This window comes from Balaenoptera borealis (genome assembly GCF_965194805.1).
Source record: "Balaenoptera borealis genome assembly, chromosome: 6".
Classification (NCBI taxonomy): domain Eukaryota; kingdom Metazoa; phylum Chordata; class Mammalia; order Artiodactyla; family Balaenopteridae; genus Balaenoptera; species Balaenoptera borealis.
This window is the reverse complement of record NC_138863.1, coordinates 72,912,238-72,938,565: the sequence shown is the minus strand read 5'-3', so window position 1 is coordinate 72,938,565 and position 26,328 is coordinate 72,912,238. Positions and strand designations below refer to the sequence as shown.

The window sequence follows — 26,328 nt, the reverse complement described above, 5'->3', positions numbered from 1 at the left end:
AGTCTCAGTCTGTGTTAATTTAAATCTGTTTAAGCTCATTTCCTCATAGATGTCTTCTGCAGAGATGACTAGTGAGAACTTTTGTTACCTGAAGCTAATAAGGCATTCCTCAGCCTTCTCTTTACCAGACTGTTTAGTTTGAACCTTATAAAATGGCCAATTTCACATACGTCAACCTAAAAAACCCCTAACTCATCGTAACTTCTTTCAGAGGTTCTTTATTTCTGATCTTCTGACATCTGAGGCGTTCTTCCTCCCCACCCCAGGACCTTCTTCAGTGTCCCCATAGCCTTCTTAGCATATAGTGTTCCCTATATGCATAGTAGTGCCAGAATAATTTCTAATATTGGAGGACTGATGAAGATATTTCTACCTTTAAAAATGTCACTTCAAAACATATATATATATATATATATATATATATATATATATATATATAATTTATATAATATATTTTATAATTTTAAAAAATTAGAAACACACTAATGAGGGAAAACCCAGGTTAACAAGGATATCCGTGGATACAGAGCTAGAGGTGGTATGGAAAAAAGAGATACTATCAAAGAAGTAAACAAAACTGTGAAATGCCTCTGACCAGCTGTTTTTTTTCTTACTACTTTAATACTTTATGACCAAAAAGATCCAATATGCTCATTTTTTTCTTTCCTCCTCACCTTTAGCTCAGCCATAAATTTCCAGCAATAATGCACATGGCACATCAAAAACCCAGACCTGCTCTGGAGAAGGTCACTCCACTGAAAAGGATCTACATTATTCAGCAGCCTCGAAAATGTTAAGCTGGGATGTAAAACACAGCCGTCTAGCCAACTGCCTCTAATATCTGAGAGCTTAGCAAAAAGGACCAACTTTCCACAGGTCTAGTGCACTTTCTTGGTAAATAAAATAGCTTTTATATCTTCTCTTCTGACTTTAGGTAATAAAGCATCCAAAATTGCAAATCCGGTTCATTCCTGGGCCTCATTTTGGTCCTAGTCAGGATCCCATTGATGTTTATGTGTGTAATTTTGTTGAATAAGTGGAGAATCTAGAATACTGGACTATCCACTCCACCTCCCTGGATAAGCTCTTTTCTCCTTGATGCAGACCAAGTGGTTCCACCCACAGTGAGTTCTCCTTGAAGACAAAGGTTAGAAAGCAGTACACTGAGCCTTGCAAAGGCCAACATTCTATGCAAACGTAAGGAGTGATTCTTCTCAGTGTGTTTGTATAACATGATCAAGTTTTCACTTGAGGTGAAATGTCTTTTCCAGTTTCGCACATAAATACATAGTTTGTTTTGAAGGTTTGGTGAGGGAAAATGAAAGTATTAGATTTATTGCAGACATATTCTCTTCTGCAAAGCAATCAAGGTCGGAAAGTAGAATTCTAGTTTCAAGGGGAGATTTGCTCAGGGCCTCCCACAAAGTTGATGTCTAGAACTGAGGGGCCCTGATGGTACAGGACATTGTGGTTGGGGTATAGAAGTTGGTTTTAACTGGAGGTGGAGGTGAGAGGGAAACCTGCTCTAGCTCTTCTACCCTCTGACACAAACACACACACACACACACACACACACACACACTCACACACACACTACATATGCTCACAGGTGAATAGCCAAGAGCATCCTCAGGTGACAGTAGGGGACAACCACATTTTTTTCCCACAGAAGTAAGCGGCCACTCACAGTTCCACCATTCTGCACCTCTAACTAATAATGCTATCCAACAGTCAGCATTTCTCTCTACCCAAGGAAGGGGTCAGCACTCCAGCCCATCACTTTACAGGTTGACAGCCCTTGGAGTATGACCTGATGCCAAGACTGTCTCTGATTCCTGGAAATCCAAAGACACCTGGCGAAGGCCCAGTGGTCATGACGTTGCACCTCACCTCCTCTCCTGCATTGTTTAGCTCTTTTTCAGGATTAAGAGAACTGTTTGAGACAATATCAAGCTTCAGTCAGCGCCCCCATGAATCAATAAGGCAGTTAGTCCTGACCACCCCACGCTGGCTTAGCTCAGTTCTCAGTCCTCTGGGACTATTGTCAGAAATATTCCAAAAAGGTAAATGTTGCAAGGCAAATAAATGCACAGAAGTTCAAGGTGAGCCATCGCTTCCCAGGGGACAGTAGCCAAGTCTAAGCCAGATGGTGGGTACTGGGTATAACACTGGACTGTGATAAGGTAACTGGGGTTCCACTTCGGACCCTTACTAGATCATAAACCTCAAGCAAGCCACTCAACCTTTCTGATCCTTGTCATACAAGCACAAGAACATCTGACCCCTCAGTTGAACCCTCGAAGTGGCATAATGGGCAGAAGACAAAATGGACACAGGGATTTGTAATAAGCCATTTAAAGGGTATTGAGAGCAAGGTGATACCAGGATGATTGTCCTAGAAGCTACCAGAACTGTAGTAGTTGCAGAGAACTATGAGAGATGATATAAGCTGAACCTAGAATAGGAAAGCTGAAGATTTGGGCTAGATGACAGCAGGGAGGAAACTGGGGAGGGTGATAAGACACATGGGAAGCAAAGGTGGCAGCACTGCTACGTTTGCCTTTCCAGAGGGTGATGTGAGGGCCAACCACCCCAAGGAAGTGCAAAGAGAAAAAGACGACATTCTCTCTGTCCTGAGACAGAAGGTGAATTGCAGGGCAAGAGAGGCTGCTCAAAAGGACACTAGACAGCGAGGACCGACCCGCACATTAACCTAGGCCCACAACTGCAGTCACTTGAATCACCGAATCATAGGAAGAAGCTTGATGTGAACTCCAGATCTGACAGGAAACTGGAATTATTTTGGAGACTGTCTTGGAATGACTGGAAATATCTTGAAGAAGAACCAGGCTGAGAAGAGAAATTTGTGGTGATAGGGCTGTGCATGTAGAAAGCCACAGGGGCTGTTCCCTCTCCCTCCTGGGGAATGCAGCCCTGCACCAATGGGCTGTGACCCCACGCAGTTAGAAGCCCCTACATGTGGTCACAGACCCAGCAAAAGCCAGGACGATGGGGGAGGGGGCGTCCGTCAGTGAAGGGCTGGGGATTTACTGGCAGGTAATTTAGCTCATTCCTCCTCAGTTCAACAGGCTGTATCCTACGCACTACCAAGATGAGTAAGACACTACTAGCCCTTGCCCACCAGGAGCTCTTAGGCCAAAGGGAAGTTGGCAAGCCAACAAACCCATATGGAAAGTTTAGAAATGGCTCAGTGGGGGGCAAGGGATGTGCTGGGGATGAGGTCATGTACAGGAAAAAATAATGTGCTGGCTGTGGAGATCAATGACTCCCATGCAGATCTTTAATAAACAGACTTTAATTGGGCTTTTTATTATGGAAATTTCAAACTTACAAAAACGTTGAGTGAATATCATACTGAACCATCAGGTACCCATCACAGAACTTCAACAATGCAGCCAATCTTGTTTATCTATAACAGCCCCCCCTCCACCTCCCACTGCCACTTTTTCTCCCTCTTCCCTCTTTTCTTCTGGATTATTTTAGAGCAAATCCCAAACCTTAAATAATTTCATCTAGAAATACTTCAGTATGTTACCCCAAGAGATAAGTGCTCATGAGTGCATGAGTGTGCACTCACACTCTCTTTCTCCCTCTCTGTCTCTGTCTCTGTCTCTAAATTGAATTTTACAAATATTGTGGAGCAAAAGGGAGTATTTATGTAAACCATCCAAGAATCCTTCACCATAAAAAGGAGACTGGCTAGCCACAAGAGCCAGAAACCAGAAACAAAACAAACCCAAAAACAACAGAGAGAGAGAGAGAGCAAGAGAGAGAATGCTGAGACAGTAACAGCCACAGAAATGACTGCCGTGGAATTTGAGAAAACAGTGAGAAGTGGAACTTCTGGAGGGAAAGTAGAAAATTAAGATGACTTTCAGGTGGAAAGAAAGAAAAAGATAAACATGCAGTTGTCAGGGGTTAACAAGAGGTACAGGAAGGAAACACTAGGGAAATTAGTTCTTGTTGAGGAAAAGGATAAAGAGAACATTTAAAAATAGCTAGTTCTGAGGTCACTCAGATTAAAAAAAAGCAGGGTAAGATAGGAATAAAGGAGGGTAAATTAATGGCAGTAGAAATTAAAGTCGATTTATTCAACAAACATCGATCAAGTTCCTCCTGTGCAATAGGCTTTCTTTAGTTGGAACCCAAGTCCAAGGAGGCTATGGCATTTCTACATATTATGTTTTAAAATGAATGTCTAGGGCTTCCCTGGTGGCGCAGTGGTTAAGAATCTGCCCACTAATGCAGGGGACACAGGTTCAAGCTCTGGTCCGGGAAGATCCCACATGCCATGGAGCAACCAAGCCCGTGTGCCACAACTACTGAGCCTGCACTCTAGAGCCCACGAGCCACAACTACTGAGCCCACGGGCCACAACTACTGAAGCTGGCACACCTAGAGCCCATGCTCCGCAACAAGAGAAGCCACCACAATGAGAAGTCTGCACACCGCAACGAAGAGCAGCCCCCGCTCGGGGCAACTAGAGAAAGCCCGCGCACAGCAACGAGGACCCAACACAGCCAAAAATTAATTAATTAATTAATTAATTAGTTAAAAAAATAAAATGAATATCTAGATGTCAGCAGGAACTACCACTCCTTTCAAGTAAGATTAGCTCAGATGCCCATCCTGCCTCTACTGGATGTTCAAAGTCCTCCCCATGGTATCTGTGAGCTTCTAGGGGGTTACATTGTCATGGTCACTTCTGATTTCCAATAGATTTGTTCATTACTTGCTGCCCCCATATCCTACCACCCTGCTCTGGGCTTGGGACTTAGCCCTTTTCCATGATAAGCCTTACCAAAGATTTGGCATAGATTTACATCACAGGAACCAGACAGCTTCCAATAGAGTATTAAATAGCCCCACTCACTTCTCACTCTCCCGCAACCTGGATTTTGTTCACCGCTCATTGCACCCTTGACAGTCTCCTATTCCTCACACCACCTTCCTGGATGCTTTCATCTCTCCCACTCTCCCTTTCCTCACTCTTCTCCTCTCCCCCTCCTCCTGATTTCTATTCCATCCCAAATCAGCAATTAGTATTTCTGTAGTTGTCTCGACTCCTGAAAAACTACGTCCTTAGGGAGTCACCTTACCCCCAAATCATCTCCCTGCCTCCAGCAAGTCTGACATCAACTCTCAGGAGGTCAACATTTTCATCCAAATACAATAAAATGGATGAATGATCAATCAATTAATTAGTTAATTAGAAAAAGCAAAGTGACAGAGAACCTGAGCCAAGAAAAATGAAACGCCAAAGGAAAGAGAGGAAAACTTGCAAAGGAAACATTGGAAGACTAAAAGAAAACACACACACACACATACACACACACACACACATACATGACTAAGGTAAGCAGAGCTTTAACTGAATGAGTACAGTATTTCATGAAATCCTCACAACAATCGAGAGATGGTAGCTATCATCCCATTTTATAGATGAGAAAAATAAGTCTCCTGGAAGTTAAGAGAGTCCCCAAGGTTTTATAGCTTGTTAAGTGGTGGAACTTCTTTGGGAATCTTGTAATCTCAAATCTAACGCTGTCTCCATTACCCCATAAGAACACAGGCTGGAGCTAAAGCTTAGAAATCTCCACAAAGAGAGGATCTGAATGTAACTTGGGCTTAAGAAATAGAGCTGAATTTGAAGAGAGAAATCAGTGTATGAAAGGACTGCTTTGGGACTAATCAAGTTCCTCAATGGGAGAAGAGCCACCTAAGTTCAGATTTCCAGATTTTTGTTTAAAAGTTTGGAAAGGTCATGGAAGTCAACCAGGTTGGGAGAAAAGATACAATTTTTAGATCTGAACCCTCAAAAGAAAGAATGAAAGCTAAGAAAGGAAAATGTGCACAGAATGCCTCTCCTGTGTGCAGAAAAGGCATGAGGCTGGGGGAGATGTCAAGTGCATCTTGGGAAAGGAGCTGGGGCAGTGGATAAACAAAAGGTGACCCCTTCAGTGAGGTATTTGTTATCAGCCCATAAGAGGTAGATACAGAGATGTGAATGTCTTCTATAAGAGCTTTCCAAATCAATCTGAATAATTGCAAAAGTGTATTTGGATGACCTGTATGCCCACTTTATCAGCAGGTGTTAAGCAAGACCTCAGGCACAAGTTTGCACTGGTGTTTTCAAGCTCAGTCTCACTGGGGTCAATCATATCACTACTATAATTATCAGAGACCTATGAGAAAAGAAAAAAAAAAAAGGAAGCCTTACCACATAAATGTTCGTCGTGAACAAAAGTTTTAGGATAGTTTGAAAAGAAAAGAATGTGAGAGAATTGATTCTTCATAGGCTTGCTAAAGTCAGGAAACTACCCAGAACCATATCTGTATTAAAACAGCATTTTATCATAAATAAAATAATTTAGATCAATACTGTAGGTCAAGAGAATTTTTCTTTTTTTAAAAAAAGGGTCCATCAATTACTCAAGTTTAAAACTACTAGATTGGAGAGAGGGAGATTTATTTAGCTGTCCATGCTAGCTAGCCATCTGAATATAGTAGAATTGAGAGTATCACAAGCAAAAATGCTAGAGGTCATAAAATGTGAAGTGAAAGATTTTATCACTTCTATTCATGCAATGATTGAGGTTGAAACTAATCTCTTAAAACATAGGGAATTGGATAGAGAGGTGAAGAACCGAAGTAGTGCTCCCCTTTAAAGATTTCAGAAAAGTGAAACATTTTTTAATGACATAAAGAGAGCTCTCCAAAGAAATACAGCCAAAGGTTTTCAAGAGTAAAATAGATATTGTCACAAAGGCATTTAAGGGAGAGCACAGACAGCTAAAATCAAGGTAAAGACACTGGGGCAGGAACAGTGAAATCAAAGAACAGATAAAACAGAATGGAGACGATGAGAGCAGAAAAAGGTCACAGAACAAAACTACTCCCTCTGAAAGCTAAAGAAGAGAGAGGATTGTTGCAAGATTAAAATGGGCAGAATAAGGCACCAAAGGAGAGTCTAGAGATAATGGAAGGGTTTAACCAAACTCATCAAGTGTAAGGAAAGATTGAGCGATGAGCTTGGCTGTGGGCTGATGAAGAAACAAGCCATCTGACAGAGGACATCATGGGTCAAGTGGTTCTAAGGGAGCTGGATTTTGAAGCAAGGACACACTTCTGGGTCTGGCCGACATGCTGCTCAGTTCTTCCAAGCTTTTAAAAACCTAGCCAACCTCACTTTTCCACAGCATACACTTGAGAGGAAGGTGAAGTGACCTGTACAGTGAAACAAGGAGCCAGTGATCATTTAAAAAGGAAAGAGGGCAGATGTTGGGAACTAGACACCACTATCTTTATAAGGATAGAATAGGGAACATGGACTTCCCTGGTGGCACAGTGGTTAAGAATATGCCTGCCAATGCAGGGGACATGGGTTCGAGCCCTGGTCTGGGAAGAGCCCACATGCCGTGGAGCAACTAAGCCCATGTGCCACAACTACTGAGCCTGCGCTCTAGAGCCCACGAGCCATGATTACTGAGCTTGCATGGCACAACTACTGAAGCCCGCACGCCTAGAGCCTGTGCTCTGCAACAAGAGAAGCCACCGCAATGAGAAGCCCGCGCACTGCAATGAAGGGTAACCCCTGCTCACCACAACTAGAGAAAGCCCACACACAGCAACGAAGACCCAACACAGCCAAAAATAAATAAATAAATAATAAATAAATTAAAAAAAAAAAGAATAGGGGGCTTTTGTAGGAAATTTTCCATTGCATAGCAGAATGCTCAACAAAGTAAAAAAAAATTTTCAGCCATTATTTCTACAAATAAAATTTATGCCCCTCTCTCTCTTCTCCTTCTGGGAGCCCTATAATGCAAATGTTAGTCTGTTTGATGTTGTCCCATATGGTCCTTAAGCTATCTTCAATTTTTTTAATTCTTTTTTTTAAAATAAATAAATTTATTTATTTATTTTTGGCTGCGTTGGGTCTTCATTGCTGTGCACAGGCCTTCTCTAGTTGTGGCGAGCGGGGGCTACTCTTCATTGCGATGCATAGGCTTCTCATTGTGGTGGCTTCTCTTTTTTTTTTACCCATTCTTTTTTTTTTTTTTTTAACACTTTTATTATTTATTTATTTGTTTTTTATTATTATTTTTTGGCTGTGTTGGGTCTTCGTTTCTGTGCGAGGGCTTTCTCCAGTTGTGGCAAGCGGGGTCCTCTCTTCATCGCGGTGCGCGGGCCTCTCACTATCGCGGCCTCTCTTTTTGCGGAGCACAGGCTCCAGTCGCGCAGGCTCAGTAGTTGTGGCTCACGGGCCTAGTTGCTCCGCAGCATGTGGGATCTTCCCAGACCAGGGCTCGAACCCGTGTCCCCTGCATTGGCAGGCAGATTCTCAACCACTGCGCCACCAGGGAAGCCCCATGTGGTGGCTTCTCTTGTTGCAGAGCACGGGCTGTAGGCATGCCAGCTTCAGTAGTTGTGGCATGCAGGATCAGTAGTCGTGGCTCGTGGGCTCTAGAGCACAGGCTCAGTAGTTGTGGCGCACGGGCTTAGTTGCTCCGTGGCATGTGAGATCTACCCGGACCAGGTCTTGAACCCGTGTCCCCTGCATTGGCAGGCAGATTCTTAACCACTGTGCCACCAAAGAAGTCCCTAAATTCTTTTTTCTATTTGCTACTCTGATTGGGTGAGTTCCATGCCTTGTCTTCAAGTTCACTGATTCGTTCTTCTTCATCTAATCTGCTTTTGAACCCCTCTAGTGTATTTTTCAGTTCTATTATTGTCTTCTCCAGCTCTGTGACTTCAGTTGGTACTTTCTTATGTTTTCCATCTCTTTGTTCCATCACTGTGTTCTTTCATTCTTCTCCCCAGTTCAGTGAGCAATTTTATGACCATTACTTTGAACTCTTTATCAGATAAATGACATCTGTTTCATTAAGGGTTTTTTTCTGAGGTTTTATCTTGTTCTTTCGTTTGGGAAATATTCTTCTGTTTCTTCATTTTGCTTGACTCTCTGTTTTGGTTTCTATGCAGTAGATAAAAAAACCACCTCTTCCAGTCTTGAAGGAGTGGCCTCCTGTAGGAGATGAATCTTGTCATTCACCCCTCCCCTAGCTCATAGTTGTCTCTCAGACTTTGGTAATTATTTAAGCAGCCTGTTATATTTTCAGTAGCTCCCAGTAATTGAGGATGTGCCAAGACTTCAGTGTTCAAAAGTGGAGGCTCTCAGCACCTAGATTCAGGCTGATTGAAAGTCAGACTTTCAGCGAGCAGCTTTTAAAAGTATACAAAATATACAATCCTGTAGTACCACAAGCATAAGCCCTGCTGGCCACCACAGCCAGGCAATCTGGAGGTATCCTCTGGGCAGCAGTCACGAATATAGGGGCTCCAGACAAGTATATAAGTTCTTCTCTGGGAGATACCAGCAAGCTGGAGTAAGGCCAAGATCACATCTACAGCCTACATTCCTTGAGAGCAGCTCTGTAGGCTACTAGATGTGTGCCCAACACAAGGCCTGCCCCTCAGGCCAGAGCTCCAGCACAGGCAAAGAGGCCTCCTTCACAGAAGGATCGTGGGGAGTCCCCCAGTCTGCTGTCTGTACAGTATCCTGCGGGTGGCAGCCTGCCAAGAATCATCACTCCAATTCCTGCAGGACCCAGCAACGCAAGCCCCTCTGGCCACCAGAGCCAGGCAATCAAGGGGCATTCCCTGGGCAATTGCCACAAAACCTAGGGCAACAGACATAAAAACCAGGGTGCCAGATACATGCAAATCTCCCCTTTAGGGAAGGAACACTGGTGCTTTGAAGCATGACAGAGGGAGAGTGCAAAGATAACGCCTTCCTCTAAGGTCTCTGGAAAGGATTAGAGTCAACCCCTAGATGCATGTTTAGTTAGAAGCCTGACCCTCAGGCCACAGCTATTATAATTAGCTAACAGGTATCCTTCACAGGAAGACCAAGCTCCTGGGTCTGGGTCTGTGTCCATGAAGACATGAGAGTACCTAGTATAGGCAGGGAAATGGCAAACAACTCAGTGCCACTAGAATTCAAGGCAGGGAATAGCAGAAGATGTGGCTGGAAAGGGGAGGCTCTTGTATGGTCTGCCAAGGAGCTGGGACTTGACTCTGGGCGGTTGTTAAAGGAAGGAGCTTTGGCATGTTTGCCTTTTAGAAGGATCATCTTTCTCTTGACTTTGATGTGGAGGATGGTTTGGAGGAGGGGATCAGTCCATAGGCAGAGAGACATAAGGATGGAGAGGAGGAAGCATATTTGAAAAAGGTTTGGACAACAAACTCTGTAGGGTTGGATGGTTATTGGTTGTGGGTGGGAGGAGGCCAGGAAGACCCATGGGTTCTCAGTTGCGTGACTCAGGGAATGGTGGTTCCATTAAATGAAACAGGGAAACAGAAGGAGGAGGGAGACGGTGATGAGTTCTTTTTGGGTCACATTTAATTGAAGATAGCAGGCAGATGACTATGACTGATGATCAGAGGAGACTTCTGATGTTAGAGCTATAGATTTGGGCATTGTATTAGGGTCCCGAGGCTGCTGTAACAACTTACCACAAAGCTAATGGCTTAAAACCATACAACTTTTTTCTCTTACAGTTTTAGCGGTCAGAGGTCTAAAATCAGTCTGGCTGGGCTAAAGTCAAGGTGTCAGCTGGGCTGGTTCCTTCTGGCAGCTGTAGGAGAGAATCCTTTCCTTGCCTTTTCCTGCTTCTAGAGGCCACCTACATTTCTTGGCTGGTGGCCCCTCCTCCATCTTCAAAGCCACCAGTGTAGCATCTTGCTTCAATGTGTGTGGCATCACATTGGTTTCTTCTGCTATAGTTAAGTCTCCCTCTGCCTCCCTTTTATAAGGATACTTGTGATTACACTGGGTCCACACAGATAATCCAGGATAATCTTTGCATCACAAGATCCTTAACTTAATCACATCCGCAAAGTCCCTTTTGCCAAAAAAGGCAACATTCACAGGTTCCAAAGGTTAGAACCTGGATATATTGGGGGACCATTATTCAGCCTACTATATGTGTTGTTGGCATTAAGTTCATGAGAGTATGTACAATCAATGGGATGGATGTGTATGGAGAGAAGAACATTAGATCAAGAAGAGAGCACTGGGAACATCAAAGTTAAAGGAGTGAGTGTTGGAAGAAGGAGCCCAGAGGAGATGGAGAAGGAAGTCTGACCAAGAAGGGCAGTACCAGGAAAGAGCTAGTGTCAGGGAGACGGAGAGCCTAGAGTAATAGGGAGGAGGGAGTAGTCAAGAGCTGCAGGTGAAGCTGGATAAACCATCTGGAGGTCCCTGGGTATCTTCTCCATCAGTGGAGTTCAGGGATAGAAAACAGATGGCAGTGGATAGCAGTAATGGGCAATAAGGAAAGGTGGGGACGAAGTGAGAGAGTAGCACTGACATATACACACTACTAAATGTGAAATAGATAGCTGGTGGGAAGCAGCTGCATAGCACAGGGAGATAGCTCGGTGCTTTGTGACCATCTAGAGGGGTGGGATAGGGAGGGTAGGAGGGAGATGCAAGAGGGAAGGGATATGGGGATATGTGTATACATATAGCTAACTTACTTTGTTATAAAGCAGAAACGAACACACCATTGTAAAGCAATTATATTCCAATAAAGACGTTAAAAAAAAGAGAGAGAGAGAAGGAAAAACTGATAGCAGCTAGAAAGCAGTGCAGACTCAGTGCAAGTTATTTTGTTTTATTCTGCTTTGTTTCTAAAAAGATGTGAGTCTGGAGTATGCTTGTGAGCTGAACAGAAAGAGCCCAAAGATGGGAGAGGCTAAATATTTGTGCAAGAGTGGGAATTCCTGATAGCATGAGGCCCCAAAAAAGGCTGAAGGATATGAACTCCAAGAGCACAGATAAACAAAATTTGAAATAGGCCTATCCTTTGAGCCAGCTTCTAGGAATTTATCTTACAAAAAAATCTTATGAAAATGCTCACATAGGAGGAAAAACTGTACAAGATTCTTCAAAGGCAGAAGATGTGCAAGAGTGTTCAAGGCAACATTGCTTTTAACAGGGAAAACTGGAAACAACTTACTTGTCTATCAGCAAAGGATTAGTTAAGCTCTGGAGTTGAGAATAGCTTTAAAATCTTAGAGTGGAAAGGTTTCCCTGTGTATGATATGCTTTACAGACATCATAAAGAAAGGTATTACAGAATAGATAATAAAATATACAGTTTCTGTAGACCCCATAATCAAGTAGATACTTGAAAAAAAACATTTCTAGTCTACCTAATATATAAAGAATTCCTTCAAATGCATTTTTAAATGACAGCCTAACAGGAAAATGGTCAAAAGCTATAAACTAGCATTTCAGAGAAAAAAATCAAATAGCTAATAAATATATATTTTTTGTAATCAATGTCATTAGAGATGAGAGATATGCAATGAGATACCATCATTTTGTCTATAAGATCAACAAAAATTAGAAAGATTGTTATCTGTTGTTGGTAAGTTTATGGAGAAAAGGACATTCTCAAACAGGGTTGATGGAATTTAAATATATACAAGTTTTATAGAGAAATTTGGTAGTATTTATCAAAATATTTAATGTACCTGACTTTTAACTTAGCAATTCCACTTCTAAGAATCTATCTTATAGAAATACTCTATACATACACAAGAAATTATGAACAAATATGTGTTTTACTGGTTCATACATTTGTTTGTTTTGTTTTTTTGTTTTCTTTTGTTTTTTGGTTCATACATTTTTATTTGCCTGGAATGGTGAAAATTTGGACATGACCTGAATGTCCAATACAAGAAGAGCAGCTAAATACACTCTGTAACACGTGTATAATGGAATACTGGGCAGCTATTCAAAAGAAAGAATTAGATCTAGATGTAGTAAATTATATGGAAGTAGGTTTATAATATTTAAGTAAACAAGCAAAAAAAAATAGCTTAATTCCAGGTATAGCATGATCCCATTTTTGGAAATAAAAACTATTTCTGTGTACTAGACAAAATAAGGACTTGATAATACACATATTAACACGGATGAATCTCAGATGTATTATGCTAAATGAAAGAAGCCACACTCAAAAAGTCGCACATTGTGTATTCTGTTTATATGACACAAATATAAATATATTTGCTCTGGAAAAAGCAAAAGCAAAATTATAGGAACAGAAAACAGATCAATGGTTGAGAGGGCTGTGCGTTGGAAAGAAGGTCATTATAAAGGGGCATGAGGGAAGTTTTTCTGGGGTGGTGGAAATGTTCCATATCTCAACTATGGTGATGGTTCCACAACCATATGCGTTTGTACATTTGTAGGCTACAAAAGGTGAATTTTACTGTATGTGAATTATACTCTGTTAAATCTGACTTTTTTAAAAGTTCATAAAGATTCCCAGCAAGTTGTTAATAATAGTTACCCCTTGGAGAATGGGACTGGGGAATATGGGAAGGGAAGCATCTTTAACTTTTTATACTCTGTATAATTTGGATTATTTTTAGTAAGCATACACTACTTTTGGAATTTTGGAAAGGGTTTGAATAAGCATGGCATACGCAAACAATGGAACACCATACAGCTATTAGAAGCAGATTTACATGTACTGACACATAAAGGCATTCACAAGCACTGTTAAGTAGAAAAACACAAATTACACAAAAATATACAATCATAGTTTTGGAAAAATATAATAAAATTTTGTGTATACATATATGTTTAGGTATATATGAGGATGTGTACGTCTGTGCGTGTGTGCGCATGTGCACAAACCAGGATTTCGTCCAAATATTTAACAGTAATTTAACAGTATTTACTTTTGAGGAGTAGTATCATTGTGGGTTTGTGGAGGGGACTACTTTTATTTTTAACTTTGGCTGAATGGTTATGAGGGTATATCATTTCTATAATTATAAAAAGCATTATGTTTTTAAAATAACATAACTGAAGAGGTTGCTTTGTCTAAAAGGAGGACCATCCATTCTCTGAGAGTGGAAGCAAGATATGGACAGTTATAGAAAACTTTATAGGTTGGACAGCAGATAGAAGAGTCAGTAGCTTTGGTCTCAGTTTTGTCAGTAAAATAGGTTATCTGATGAGAGTGCTGTGGAACAAATGTTGGGGAGGGTAACGAGTTTAAGGAAAATGCAAAGATCTGGAATAAGTTTTAAGAGGTATGATGAGGAAGGACATTGAAGGTAAATGAAAACGATTGTCAAGGATGGAGGTTACAAATGCCCTTAGGGGCTGGGCCATAAGGTGAGTGTGGTAGGGGCCAAGAGGGGCTTCAGCAAACTGGGGCAGTCAGGATTATCCAAAATGGGTCCTGGTGACTGTCACAGCCCAGTGTCACCGAGACCCCAAGAGAAGGCAGAAATATAACTTTTTAGATGAAGTCATCCAATCGAAAATATTGGCAACTAGTTACATGCTGCTTCAAATGCTGTCCAGGCCAAACAAAACCTGACAGCCCATGGCAGGGGGTGTTTGTATGTGCATGTGTGTGTTTTGTTGTTGTTTTTCCCGGACTTTTTGTAGCTGAACATCTTTTTTTCGTTGTTTTTTTATACTTTTTAAAAAAAATTTATTTATTTATTATTTATTTTTATTTTTGGCTGCGTGGGTGTTCGTTTCTGTGCGAGGGCTTTCTCTAGTTGCGGTAAGTGGGGGCCACTCTTCATCGCGGTGCGTGGGCCTCTCACTGTTGCGGCCTCTCTTGTTGCGGAGCACAGGCTCCAGACGCGCAGGCTCAGTACTTGTGGCTCACGGGCCTAGTTGCTCCGCAGCATGTGGGATCTTCCCAGACCAGGGCTCGAACCTGTGTCCCCTGCGTTGGCAGGAGGATTCTTAACCACTGCGCCACCAGGGAAGTCCCTCTTTATACTTTTTGAATTACATCTAGGACAAGGGCACCGTAGTTTTTTCAGCGCCTAGGTCATCTAATCTGGCCCTGATTTTCAGGTGAGTAACTGCGATCCCATCTGGATGAGCTAAGAAACAAAACGTGCTGACAAGAAGACAATAAAAGGCTCAAGGGTTCAGGGTCTCCATGGGGTCAGTGCCCTGGCATGGCAGGAGGAAGGCTGTAAGGAAGGTTGTGGTCAGAGCCCCTTGAGGGCAGGCTCTAGGCTGTGGCCATGGAGGTAGGTGACTAAGAGGAGCTGGAAAAGGGAACGAGGTTACTGAAAAAATCACCAGGATAAAAAGGGTTGTAGGATAGGGAAGAGGACCATGAGTCAGGGGCCAGTCTCAGGGAAAGCCAGAGAGCGTCCCAACGCTGAGCGGATGCCAGATGCAGTCGGTTCAGTGACTATAGCCTGTCAGCCACACGTTTCTATAACTGGACCTTCATCTAATGCAGCCCCATAGGCAAGTTACATTGAATAGTGTGTTTACACGGAATACTGATATAATTACACATTGATTAATAACATTGATTATGTTTCTCACATTTGTCAGATTTTAGCAAAGTTAGGATCTGCATATGCAATAGTAACTCTTTATACTGCTTACTTTGTTTCCTATTAAACACATATAAACTTCTCCTTCCCAATTTTTCAGTTGACAAAGGAAATATATTCTGAAAATTTTGTTTTTAAGCAGTTAAAGTTGGACCCCAGCTGCCAGGGGAGACTGCTCTGTGCATTTTTACTTGACATTCAAAATGAGGTTGCAGAGAAAACATTTTATTCAACATAAATGCTGCTTTTTTTTTTTTTTTCTCTTAAGTCTCCAGAGAAAAATTACTACCCAGGAATGGTTTTTTTTTTAACTTGTTTTCATTTTCCCTGTGCCAGACAAAGTATTCCTGAGAGAAAACAGACCTTTTCAAGGAATCCAGACTCAGTGCCACGATATCCAATTCTGAGTGAATTAACATTTTTTTCCCACCGATATGAGTAGAAAACAGACTATAAGAGAACCTGTTGACTCCTAGTTAATCTTTAGTTCTACAACAGCATTAGGCTGTCATTTCTCCTTAACGATTTAAGTATCTGATACTAAGCTTTCTTGTCAAATAAACGAAAAGTCTGGCTTTATTCTGTCTTGAGGTTTGTAGCTAAATATTCATCTCTGGTCTGAAGAAAGAAGGGGAAATCCAGTTGGTCGTAGTAGAATGAATTTCTGCACACATCCTCAGAAACTATGCAAGATGGTGACACGATTACTGCCATCTTAAATGCTCAGGTCTGCCGAGTAAGGGAGGTTCTTTTTGTCTTCCCAACAATGTTCACTTACTTTTCTTTAATTTTTATTTTACTTTGCTAATCAAGACTTCTGTAAGATCTGAGGCTGCATTGGATCTAATTTAGGAATTTGTGGGGTTCAGGGAGTCCTTTGAAAATGAAAGCAAACAGTTTATATCCTTGATGTGATGGAGTAAGTGCTCAATTACCCATGTAGATAGAGAGGGAATATTTAGGAAAATATAATATAATATATGATATAAAAATCCTTTTTATTTAATGTGAACTCTTGTCCAGATATATCACACAGCACCGTGACTGCAAATTGCTCACAGGGTCTGGAGGGAGATATTACCAGACTTGCCTCCCTGTCTCCTTGCAATATTCAAAACTGGTAGAGAGGGGTCTTTCGTGGTATGGAAACTCTTCAGGAAAAATTCTGAGAACTATTAGGGTCTCCTGAGTAGGAAGGTTTCTGTTAAACTGGGTGCATTATTTTCCTATTGATGCTATAACAAATTACCACAGACATGGTGGCTTTGAAAAAACACAGATTACTGTCTTAAGTCCTGGAGGTCAGATGTCCGAAATCCGTCTCATGAGTCAAATCAAGAGGTCGACAGGGCTGTGTTCCTTTCTGGAGGCTCTAGAAGAAATTCCGTTTTCTCACCTTTTCCAGCTTTTAGAGGTCACTTGCATCCTCCACCTTCAAAACGTATCACTCCAACTTCTGCTTCTGTCATCACGTCTCCTTTTTCTGACTTTGATCCTCTTGCTTCCCTCTTATAAGAACCCAATACGTTGGGACCACCTGGATAATCCAGGGTAATCGTCACATCTCTGAAATCTTAAGTCAATCGCATCAGCACAGTCTCTTTTGCCTTATAAGGTAACATGCTCACGGGTTTCAGGGATTAGGCTGAGGACGTGTCGTTCAGCCTGCCACACCAGCAAGGCCCGTGTCTCCTCAAACCTGGGACTGAGCCTGGTCTTCGGTCACCGCTGCAGACTGAACCTGGGCCAGGGCTCTGTAACACCCCACGGCCAGTGCACCTTCCGCTAGATCCTTCCCCAACTGCACAACCCGCTTCTGCTCCAATTCATCCGAGAGCGGCCAGGGCATAGTTGAACAGCCATGGAGAAGAGCTCTTCGGTCAGCGCAAAAAACCCACAAAAGCATTTCAACCTAAACGAAACAGATATGGTGAATGAGCATGAATGATGATATAATCAAAATGTACTTCTATTTTTTCTTCCACAGTTTTTTCAAGATTTGTTCAGGGAAGGGCTGATCCTGCCTCCATGAATGTGTCTCAATGAGGGCGCTGTTAGCATTTCAAGCGGGACAATTTTTGGAATATTTAGCATTCCAGGTCTTTGCCCTCTAAATGCCAGTAGCACCCTTCCCACTAAGCATTATAACAATCAAAACACAGTCCTGCAAACTTCCTCCTGATCCTTAGGGAGGTGGGATTAGCAGAAAACTCAGGCAGGCCCCTGACTCATCTGTTCCCTCTCAGGGCCTCAGGGAGCAATTGTTTAATGTTCCCTTTAGGTCACGCAGTCTCTATACAGCAATTAGGATGCCTGATCAATACAAAAATTAAAATTCTGGTGGATTTAGGGCTCTGCTGGAGAAATCTGCTATGGGGTCAACTTCCCCCTTATCCCCCTCAGGGCCCCAGTTTGCTAACTCGAGTGGGGAAGGATCGGAGAAAGGGGGTCAGAGAGGTTCCCAAGTTTCTTGCTGATGGCTTGATCACAGCTGACTTTTCCTTTTGTGGGTTTTTCGGAGAGTCCCATCACTGGGAATTTCTGGTACAACTCTCAGGAAGTATGGAATGCATTCCATTCTCAAGGCAATTCCCCCTCCATCCCTGCCATGGCACCCTCCCCCAGCCCGCCACCCCCCAGGGTTCACCTCCCTCTGGGGTAACGTGTCATGAGTCAGGGAGCTGCTTCTCCATTTCTGCAAATGATGATCATGATGGGGCCTCCACTTGGAGTGTCACATCTATGGCATCTTTGTACCTAGTCGACACTTCCATTGTAACATTCTATTGTGAGAAGGAATTAAGAGAATTATTTCAAAACAAATCAATAGAGCTGATTCTTCAATGACTAGAGAACCTCTGGGTCTCTGAGTTTTCACAACATTGTGAAGTACATACAATTCATTTTTATAATCCAATAACTTTTCAAGCTGAATGTTGACGATAATACTTAAAATGCTGCTTGTCTGGAAGACTGTTTAGGAAGTTTTTTTTTCTTCCCATTAAAATGCTGTTTTTCTCTTTTCCACTCAATCTTAAAGCTCTTATTCCTGCTGCTTTATATTCCAGACCCTTCAAAATGGAGGTTTTGGACCCACAGAAAACTTCTCATTGTTGTTCTTTTTTTTTTTTTACTTTAAGGAATATCTGGAACACAGAGGAGTGACTGACTCAAATATGATGAAAATATAATGACCTGTTTCACAGTAACAACTAGTGCATGTAGCACTTCCCAGCTTACAAAGTGTCATTATGTAGGTTTTCTCCTTTGATCCTTATGAGGCAAGGATGAGGCAGGTCCCAGCCCAGGCAGAAAAGAAAGGAGAACTAACATTTAGTGAGTACTGTTATGTACTAGGTGGTTTTTTTATACATTTATCATCTCATTTAGTGTCCTTAGTGAACATAGAGGATAGGTGTTATCATCGTCCCCAGGAAACCGATGCTCAGAAAGATTGTTACCCAAAGTCACACAGCCAGTACGTTTGCCTTTTTGCTGTACCATATATTTAATCTTCTCTCCTTTTTTTTTTTAATTAATTAATTTATTTTTGGCTGTGTTGGCTCTTCATTGCTGCACACAGGCTTTCTCTAGTTGCTGCGAGCGGGGGCTACTCTTCATTGCGGTGCATGGGTTTCTCATTGCGGTGGCTTCTCTTGTTGTGGAGCACGGGATCTAGGCACACGGGCTTCAGTAGTTGTGGCATGCAGGGTCAGTAGTTGCGGCTCACGGGCTCTAGAGCGCAGGCTCAGTTGCTCTGCAGCATGTGGGATCTTCCCGGACCAGGGCTCGAACCCGTGTCCCCTGCATTGGCAGACAGATTCTTAACCACTGCGCCACCAGGGAAGCCCCTAATCTTCTCTCTTGAATTAGAACTTGATCAGTTACCCATAAAATGCTTTCATATTCACCCTAAACGGGAAAAAAGAAAAGGTCTGGGTGTTTTTGTCTGTCTGTTTTACTGGATTCTAATGCCAGCAGAAAGCCAGATGGCCAGAAAGAGTAGACTTTTATGGTTCCCAATTTTGACATTTAAGAGTGAATGAAAAGGAACATGAGTTTGAGGAAATAGCAGTACAAGGCATTGCACTTTGTAAAACGATTACTTTGAGACCAATCAAGCCAAGATAAACACTGAATCATTTCAAGCGAGACAAACCCAATCCCGTCTCTACATTGCGCATTAGGAGCCCAGAGCACAAAGCTCACAGGACTGGTAGTAGAGGGTTACATTCTGGAGCACCCTGGAAACATTTCCAGGACCTTCTTTGCCCTTTGTCAACTGTACATTAAACAGCTTCCTCAGCCCATGGGAGGCTTTCTTTCACAGACCTCCTGCTGGGCAGGGCCTTCCACCCACTCTTTCGCTCTTTACCTATCATTTGGGGAAAGCCCCGTTCTCTCCCTCTGTTGCAGAGTTCTGTTCTGCTCTGAGTACTCAGGCTTTCCTGAGCCCTTTGGTCCCTGAAGTTTAATAGCTCGTGCTGACTCCTCTATCCAGTATAGCACTTCATAACGTGTGGTGTTCCTTGCTGTTATGTGCGTTCCATTATTACTACAATCAAGCCTTTATAAATCATTGAGTTGTGGGAAAGAACTGTGTAATGCAAGTTCAGATGATGATGTTTTACTGGACACAGGAGATTCTTGAAAAAAAAAACCAAAGAGCATAACTATTTAGCAGCAGTAATGTGGCTACCTATACAGTAGCACCCTACATGGGAGAGTCTGGCTAGCACTGTGAAGAGGACCCTATCTAAGAGGATGAAGTGGTTATTATATGTAAATAATGCGGGAGAATTAAGAAAAGGACAAGGCAAGCCTCAAAACTGAATGGCTTCCCAGAAGGAAACCTCTCTTCTCTGAACTCTATAACCTCACTTCAGAGCAATATTATGGTGCCAGTAATTCTATGGCTGGTCAGTACGAGCATAATGAACTTCTTGCTTTTAGAACAATTGATGGTGGAGTAGAGCACCCGGGATCAAGGTAAGAACTCATCCGTGGCTATTTTGCATCAAAGTGGTTAAAACAGATGGTGGGTTTACAAAAGCAGGTCTGCACTGTCCAGGGATGGAGTTCACTACTGCCCAAGTGAGGCTCTTTCAGATTGTCAGGGAAAAAGGCTCAGATGTCCTGCCTTCAGTGATAGGTTTTTGGTTTGGGTTTTTTTTTTTTTTTAAACTCATAACAGTCTCTTTATTGATAACTCTCTTGAATCTAAACCTACTTCCCATACAATCTTTTGATGCTCACAACTTCCAATGTTGTTCTGTATTCTCCTATTTTAGATTTTGCTTCTTAACTTTATTATTTTATTGTATTTTTTATTAGGTAACTTTGATGTGTAGAACATTATATTTCTATTTCTGTCTTCCCTACAGCGTGCTCATCACCAAAAATTTATTTTCCATCCATCACCATACAGCTGATCCCTTTTACCCATTTTACCCTCCCTCCCATCCCTTTCCCTTCCCCCTAACCACTACTCTGTTCTCTGTAATGATGGGGCTTTGTGATTAAAACAAAAGAGTAAAGACCCAAAGGCTGGTGTGTAGCTAGAACCTCAGGCTCTGAAGTGAGGCTAATTCAAATACAGGCTCTCTCATCCATGAACTGTCTGTAAATTATTTAACCTCCCTCAGCATTCATTTTGTCATCTGTTAAATGGGAAGATGAATATCTAACTTAAAAAAGTTAATTAAATAAAACAACTGGTAAAGCACTTAATACTGTGGCTGGTTCAGTGTGAGCTCTTTCATCAAAAAAAAAACATCATTAGGGACTTCCCTGGTGGCACAGTGGTTAAGAATCCACCTGCCAATGCAGGGGGACACGGGTCCGAGCCCTGGTCTGGGAAGATCCCACATGCCGCGGAGCAACTAAGCCCGTGCGCCACAACTACTGAGCCTGCACTCTAGAGCCCGCGAGCCACAACTACCAAAACCCACGTGCCACAACTACTGCAGCCCGCGTGCTTAGAGCCTGTGCTCCGGAAAAAAGAGAAACCACCACTCCCGCAACTAGAGAAAGCCCGCGCACAGCAACGAAGACCCAACGCAGCCAAAAAATAAATAAATAAAATTTTAAAAGTAAAAAAACATCATTAGGAAAATGAATAGGCAAGCTACAGATTGGAAAAATACATAGAGTGTATTTATCTGAAAAAGTATTCATATCCAGAATATACACAGAACTGCTACAAGTCAAAAACAGATGAACCACTCAGCTGTTTTTTTTTTTTAATGGGTAAAAGACTTGGACAGACACTTCACAAAAGAAGAAATACAAATGGACATTAACACATGCAGAGGTACTCAACATCATTAATCCTCAGGGAAATTCATATTAAAGCTACAGTGAGACACCGTTTCCACCCAATAGAATGACTAAAATGAAAAAGACTGATGACACTAAATGTTGACAGTGATACAGAGCAACTAGAATTCTCATCTATGGCTGTTAAGAGTGTAAAATGGTACAATCACTTTCGGAAACAGACTCGCAGTTTCTCATAAATGTAAGTATGCATTAATCTTATGACCCAGAAATTCCATTCTGTTGTATTTACCCAAGAAAATTAAAACATAAATCCACCAAAAGATTTGAACATGAATGTTTGTAGCAGCCTTATCCTCAATGACCTCAAACTGGAACCAAGCCAAATGCTCATCAACAGGAGAAAAAATAAACTTTGGCACATTCCTACCGTGGAATTCTACCTAGCCACGAAAAGAAACCAACTGTTGATACTTGCAACCACATGGATTACTCTCCAAATGAGTGAAAGAAGCTGGACACAAGAAAGACATTGTGTATGAAGCATAAGAATGGGCACATTGGGCTTCCCTGGTGGCGCAGTGGTTAAGAATCTGTCTGGCAATGCAGGGGACACGGGTTCGAGCCCTGGTCTGGGAAGATCCCACATGCCACGGAGCAACTAAGCCCGTGAGCCACAACTACTGAGCCTGCACGTCTGGAGCCTGTGCTCCGCAATGGGAGAGGCCGCGACAGTGAGAGGCCCGCGCACCACGATGAAGAGTGGCCCCCACTCACCACAACTAGAGAAAGCTCTCGCACAGAAACGAAGACCCAACACAGCCAAAAATAAATAAATAAATAAATAAATTTATTTTAAAAAAAAGAGAATGGGCGCATTAGTCTATAGTGCTCTTGTGCAAGAAGAATTGACTGGAAAGGGGCACAAGAGAACTTTCTAGGGTCATGACAATGTTCCATCAAGTTTTGCGTGGTGGTGACATGGGTGTATACAATTTTCAGAATTCACAGAACAGAACATTTAAGATCTGTGGATATTATTGTGTGAAATTGTATATCTGAAAAAGATAAATGAATGTTACTTATTGCTTTATCGTTATTCCAACAAATCATCTCACCAGCAACACCGCAGGCCTCTTGGAGAACTGAACACGATTCACAGCTGTCCAGGATGCTCCAGCCGCTCGATGACTCCAGCATTTTATGGTCCATCCAAACTGAGCATCTGTTGTTGCCTGGTGCCTCTGCACTCTCCTGACTCGGATCCTCTCTCAAGTCACCAGCCGTTTCCACTGCTACCTCTGTCTTTACTTCTCTTGGCTTCTGATTTTCCCACTTCCCTCTCTTTTCGCCAGAATGAGGAGGATTGGAGGAGTGAGTTAGCATTCTATTTGGCACCCCAATTGGCCTGATTTCTCATGTCTGGCCACCTCAGAAGCCTCTGCTCTCCTTACATAAAACATATAGAGTTGCCTTTGTCAGAACCCTATTTCTTTCCTTTTTCCAGTTTTCTTGAGATACACTTGACATAGAACACTGTGCAAGTTTAAGGTGTACAGCACAATGACTAGATTTACATATACTGTGGAACGATGACCACAATCAGTTTAATTCACATTCATCATCTCATATAGATACAAAAAGAAAAAGAAAGAAAATGGTGTTTTTCCTTGTGATGAGAACTCTTAGATTCACTCTCTTAACAACATTCAAATATACCATATGGCAGTGCTAACTGTAGTCACCGTGTTGTACATCACATCCCCAGTACTCATCTACCTTATAACTGGAAGGTATAAGGTAGGTAAGTACCACCTTATAACTGGAAGGTATAAGGTAGGTAAGTACCACCTTATAACTGGAAGGTATAAGGTAGATAAGTACCACCTTATAACTGGAAGGTATAAGGTAGATAAGTACCACCTTTTGACCACCTTCATTCAATTCCCCATCCCCTGCCTCTGGTAACCACAAATCTGATCTCCTTTTCTATGAGTTTTGAGAGGGATTTATTGTTATGTTTTTGTAATTCTACATATAAATGTTTTTACCCTTAAACAACATCTCATCAATTCCTCCATCCCCAGCCCCTGGTAACCACCATTCTACTCTCTATTTTTACAAGTTCATTTTTTTTAGATTCCACATATAAGTTAGATCATTTGTTTTTCTCTGTCTGACTTATTTCACTTAGCGTAACGCCCTCAGGGTTCATCCATGTTGCTGCAAATGGCAGGATTTCCTTCCTTTATGGCTGAATAATATTCCACTGTGTGTGTGTGTGTGTGTGTGTGTGTGTGTGTGTATGTGTGTGTGTGTGTATATATATATATATATATATATATATATATATATATATATATATATATATATATATATATATACCACAACTTCTTTATCCACTCATCTATTGGTGGCCACTTAGGTTGTTCCCATGTCTTAGCTATTGTAAATAAAGCTGCTATGAACATGGGAGTGAAGATAGATATCTCTTTGACATAGTGTTTTTATTTGTCAGAAACTTATTTCTGGTCCAATCTGTATGGCCAGGTTAGCTGGGTCTCGTGACACACTTCACACACACACAACTTGGGTGGAAGGCAGGAACTCAAGAGACTGTGGATGGTGGGCGCTTGGAGGTCCCTGAGCCAGTCACTGTAATGACCACGTTCTACCACACGCAGTTTCGCTGGGCCCCCCAGGTTATAAGTCTCTGGCTCTAGTTTTGGAGCACATATCACTACAGCAGGAAGGATCCAAATGCATGTGTTTTATACCCATAAGACTGCTCTAAGACTTGGTCATCTTACTGACAAGGTCACAACGTTATCACAATATATAGTTAAATACATGCTTGATGTCAACTGTTAAGTCCCCAAAGACCACCAGAATAAACCTGTTGATAAACATCACCTTTTAGGGTGGGATGTTTTTAGGTTTTTTTGGACATGAGCTGTGTGATTTTTCAGGCAACTCTTGCAAAGTGAGGAACTGTTCGGAATTAGGCAGCATTTATGAAACAATAGCTGTGCATTCATGGGCTCAGCGAGGCAAGGGTCTTGAGGGGCATCTTTATGAGCAAGCTGTTATTCTTGATTGGGAAGATATTTAGTTGGTTCATACTCTTATCTTCTAGGAGTAACAGTTTCTTGGAACAAGCAACTAACTTATTTCTGCTTGACCCAGCATCAGTTAACCCAGAGACAGAGAACTCTGATTTTCAATTCTCACTGGTTGACTTGTCAAATTTTAAAGCAATTTCTCACATATTCTACTTTAATCTCCTGCCTTCAGATCCATCAATCACAAAACAAAGTTTTAGTGTAAGTTGTAGCTGCTGGAGACCTTGGGCCATGAGAGCATGTTGTGATGGGGGGGCTATTGTTTCTGAAATTCCTGTGTGAGAGTAGGATGTTTTTACATTCTATTCACTGTTTTCATTCTATTAAGTTTATGATCCAGTGCACTCCTTGATTTCCTCATTTGGAAAATAGGGATAAAAAACATACTTACCCCATGGAATTGTTGTGAGAATTAAAAGAGTTACGTAAATATGGAGAGCTTGAAAATGATCATCATGATCTCCTCTTTTTTCCAGCCCTGACCCCGCAGCCATCTGTTATGCCACGAACGTATCCTGGCAAGTCCTTCTCCGGCACTTGCCCCAGGTCTCCTGCCCCTCACCTCTCACCCTCAGTAACCAGGTGCACCAGGATGGCCATAATAATTATTTAAAATATTGAGAAACTTCCATTCTAGTGTACACGTGCCTCCTTCCCCACCACCTCTCCCTTGGGACACTTAATTTTCCCTGTCAAGCAGCTGAAGGGTAAGCGCTTTTACTGGGCTTCCAGAAAGGGCTCCAGACCCTGCTCAGCCCAGCTCTCTCTCTACTCCCTGCCTCTGATCCTGGTTTCAGCCCATACACCCTTTTGTTCCTTCCTCTCCCAATATTAATAATGTGCAGCTTTTCAAAAAATGTTGCTACAGGCCATAGGGCTATATTCAGATGTACACAGTTATAAGGAAAGAATCTCATTAAGTGAATCACTTGAGTTTAATTCCATTTAGGAATCATTCACCAGAGCCAGTATTTTGCTGAGCTGGGGGCTCCCAAACAAGGGACCATTCTCACATGCTCAGCTAGAAAGTGTCCTCAAGGCAAGAGGGAAGAGATATGGGGATATATGTATAGCTGATTCACTTTGTTACAAAGCAGAAACTAACACACCATTGTAAAGCAATTATACTCCAATAAAGATGTTAAAAAAATTTTTTAAAAAGTGTCCTCAGCTAGTAAGACTAATGCTACACGAGCCCAAAGGCTGAGGGCCCAATAGGTCATCTCGGCCTCTGGGGCTCAGCCGACTCCCTGGCCCTCTGCCTGTTCCTACAGCAGTTGGCGGCAACCTTAGGGCTGGCTCTGATATGTTCTGGTATCCAGCCACTACCAGATTAAAGCATTTCTCTTCCACGGGCAGTCTTCTTTGCTTTGCACCCGAATGCCTGGTCCCTCCTGCTTTTCTCAGGATTAGAGGCTGTTGGTTTCCCTGGAAGGGCTAAAGGGACATTCCTTGTTTACCTGCTTACTACTCAAGTCCTGTACTGCATATGGAAGCC

General features: G+C 42.1%; 1 protein-coding gene and 1 pseudogene across 2 annotated transcripts in view; one reads left to right on the top strand and one right to left on the bottom strand.

The window, feature by feature from the left end:
* DAPL1 (death associated protein like 1) overlaps positions 1-11,522 on the top strand; it is a 40,147-nt gene extending 28,625 nt beyond the window's left edge. Inside the window, exon 4 of the mRNA XM_082395383.1 lies at positions 681-11,522. Coding sequence (XP_082251509.1) covers positions 681-797 — 117 coding nt within the window. The 3' untranslated portion in view covers positions 798-11,522. The remainder of the gene's footprint in view (positions 1-680) is intronic.
* Positions 1-26,328, bottom strand: part of LOC309630263 (heterogeneous nuclear ribonucleoprotein R pseudogene) — a 499,447-nt pseudogene that overhangs the window by 364,188 nt on the left and 108,931 nt on the right. The window lies entirely within an intron of this gene.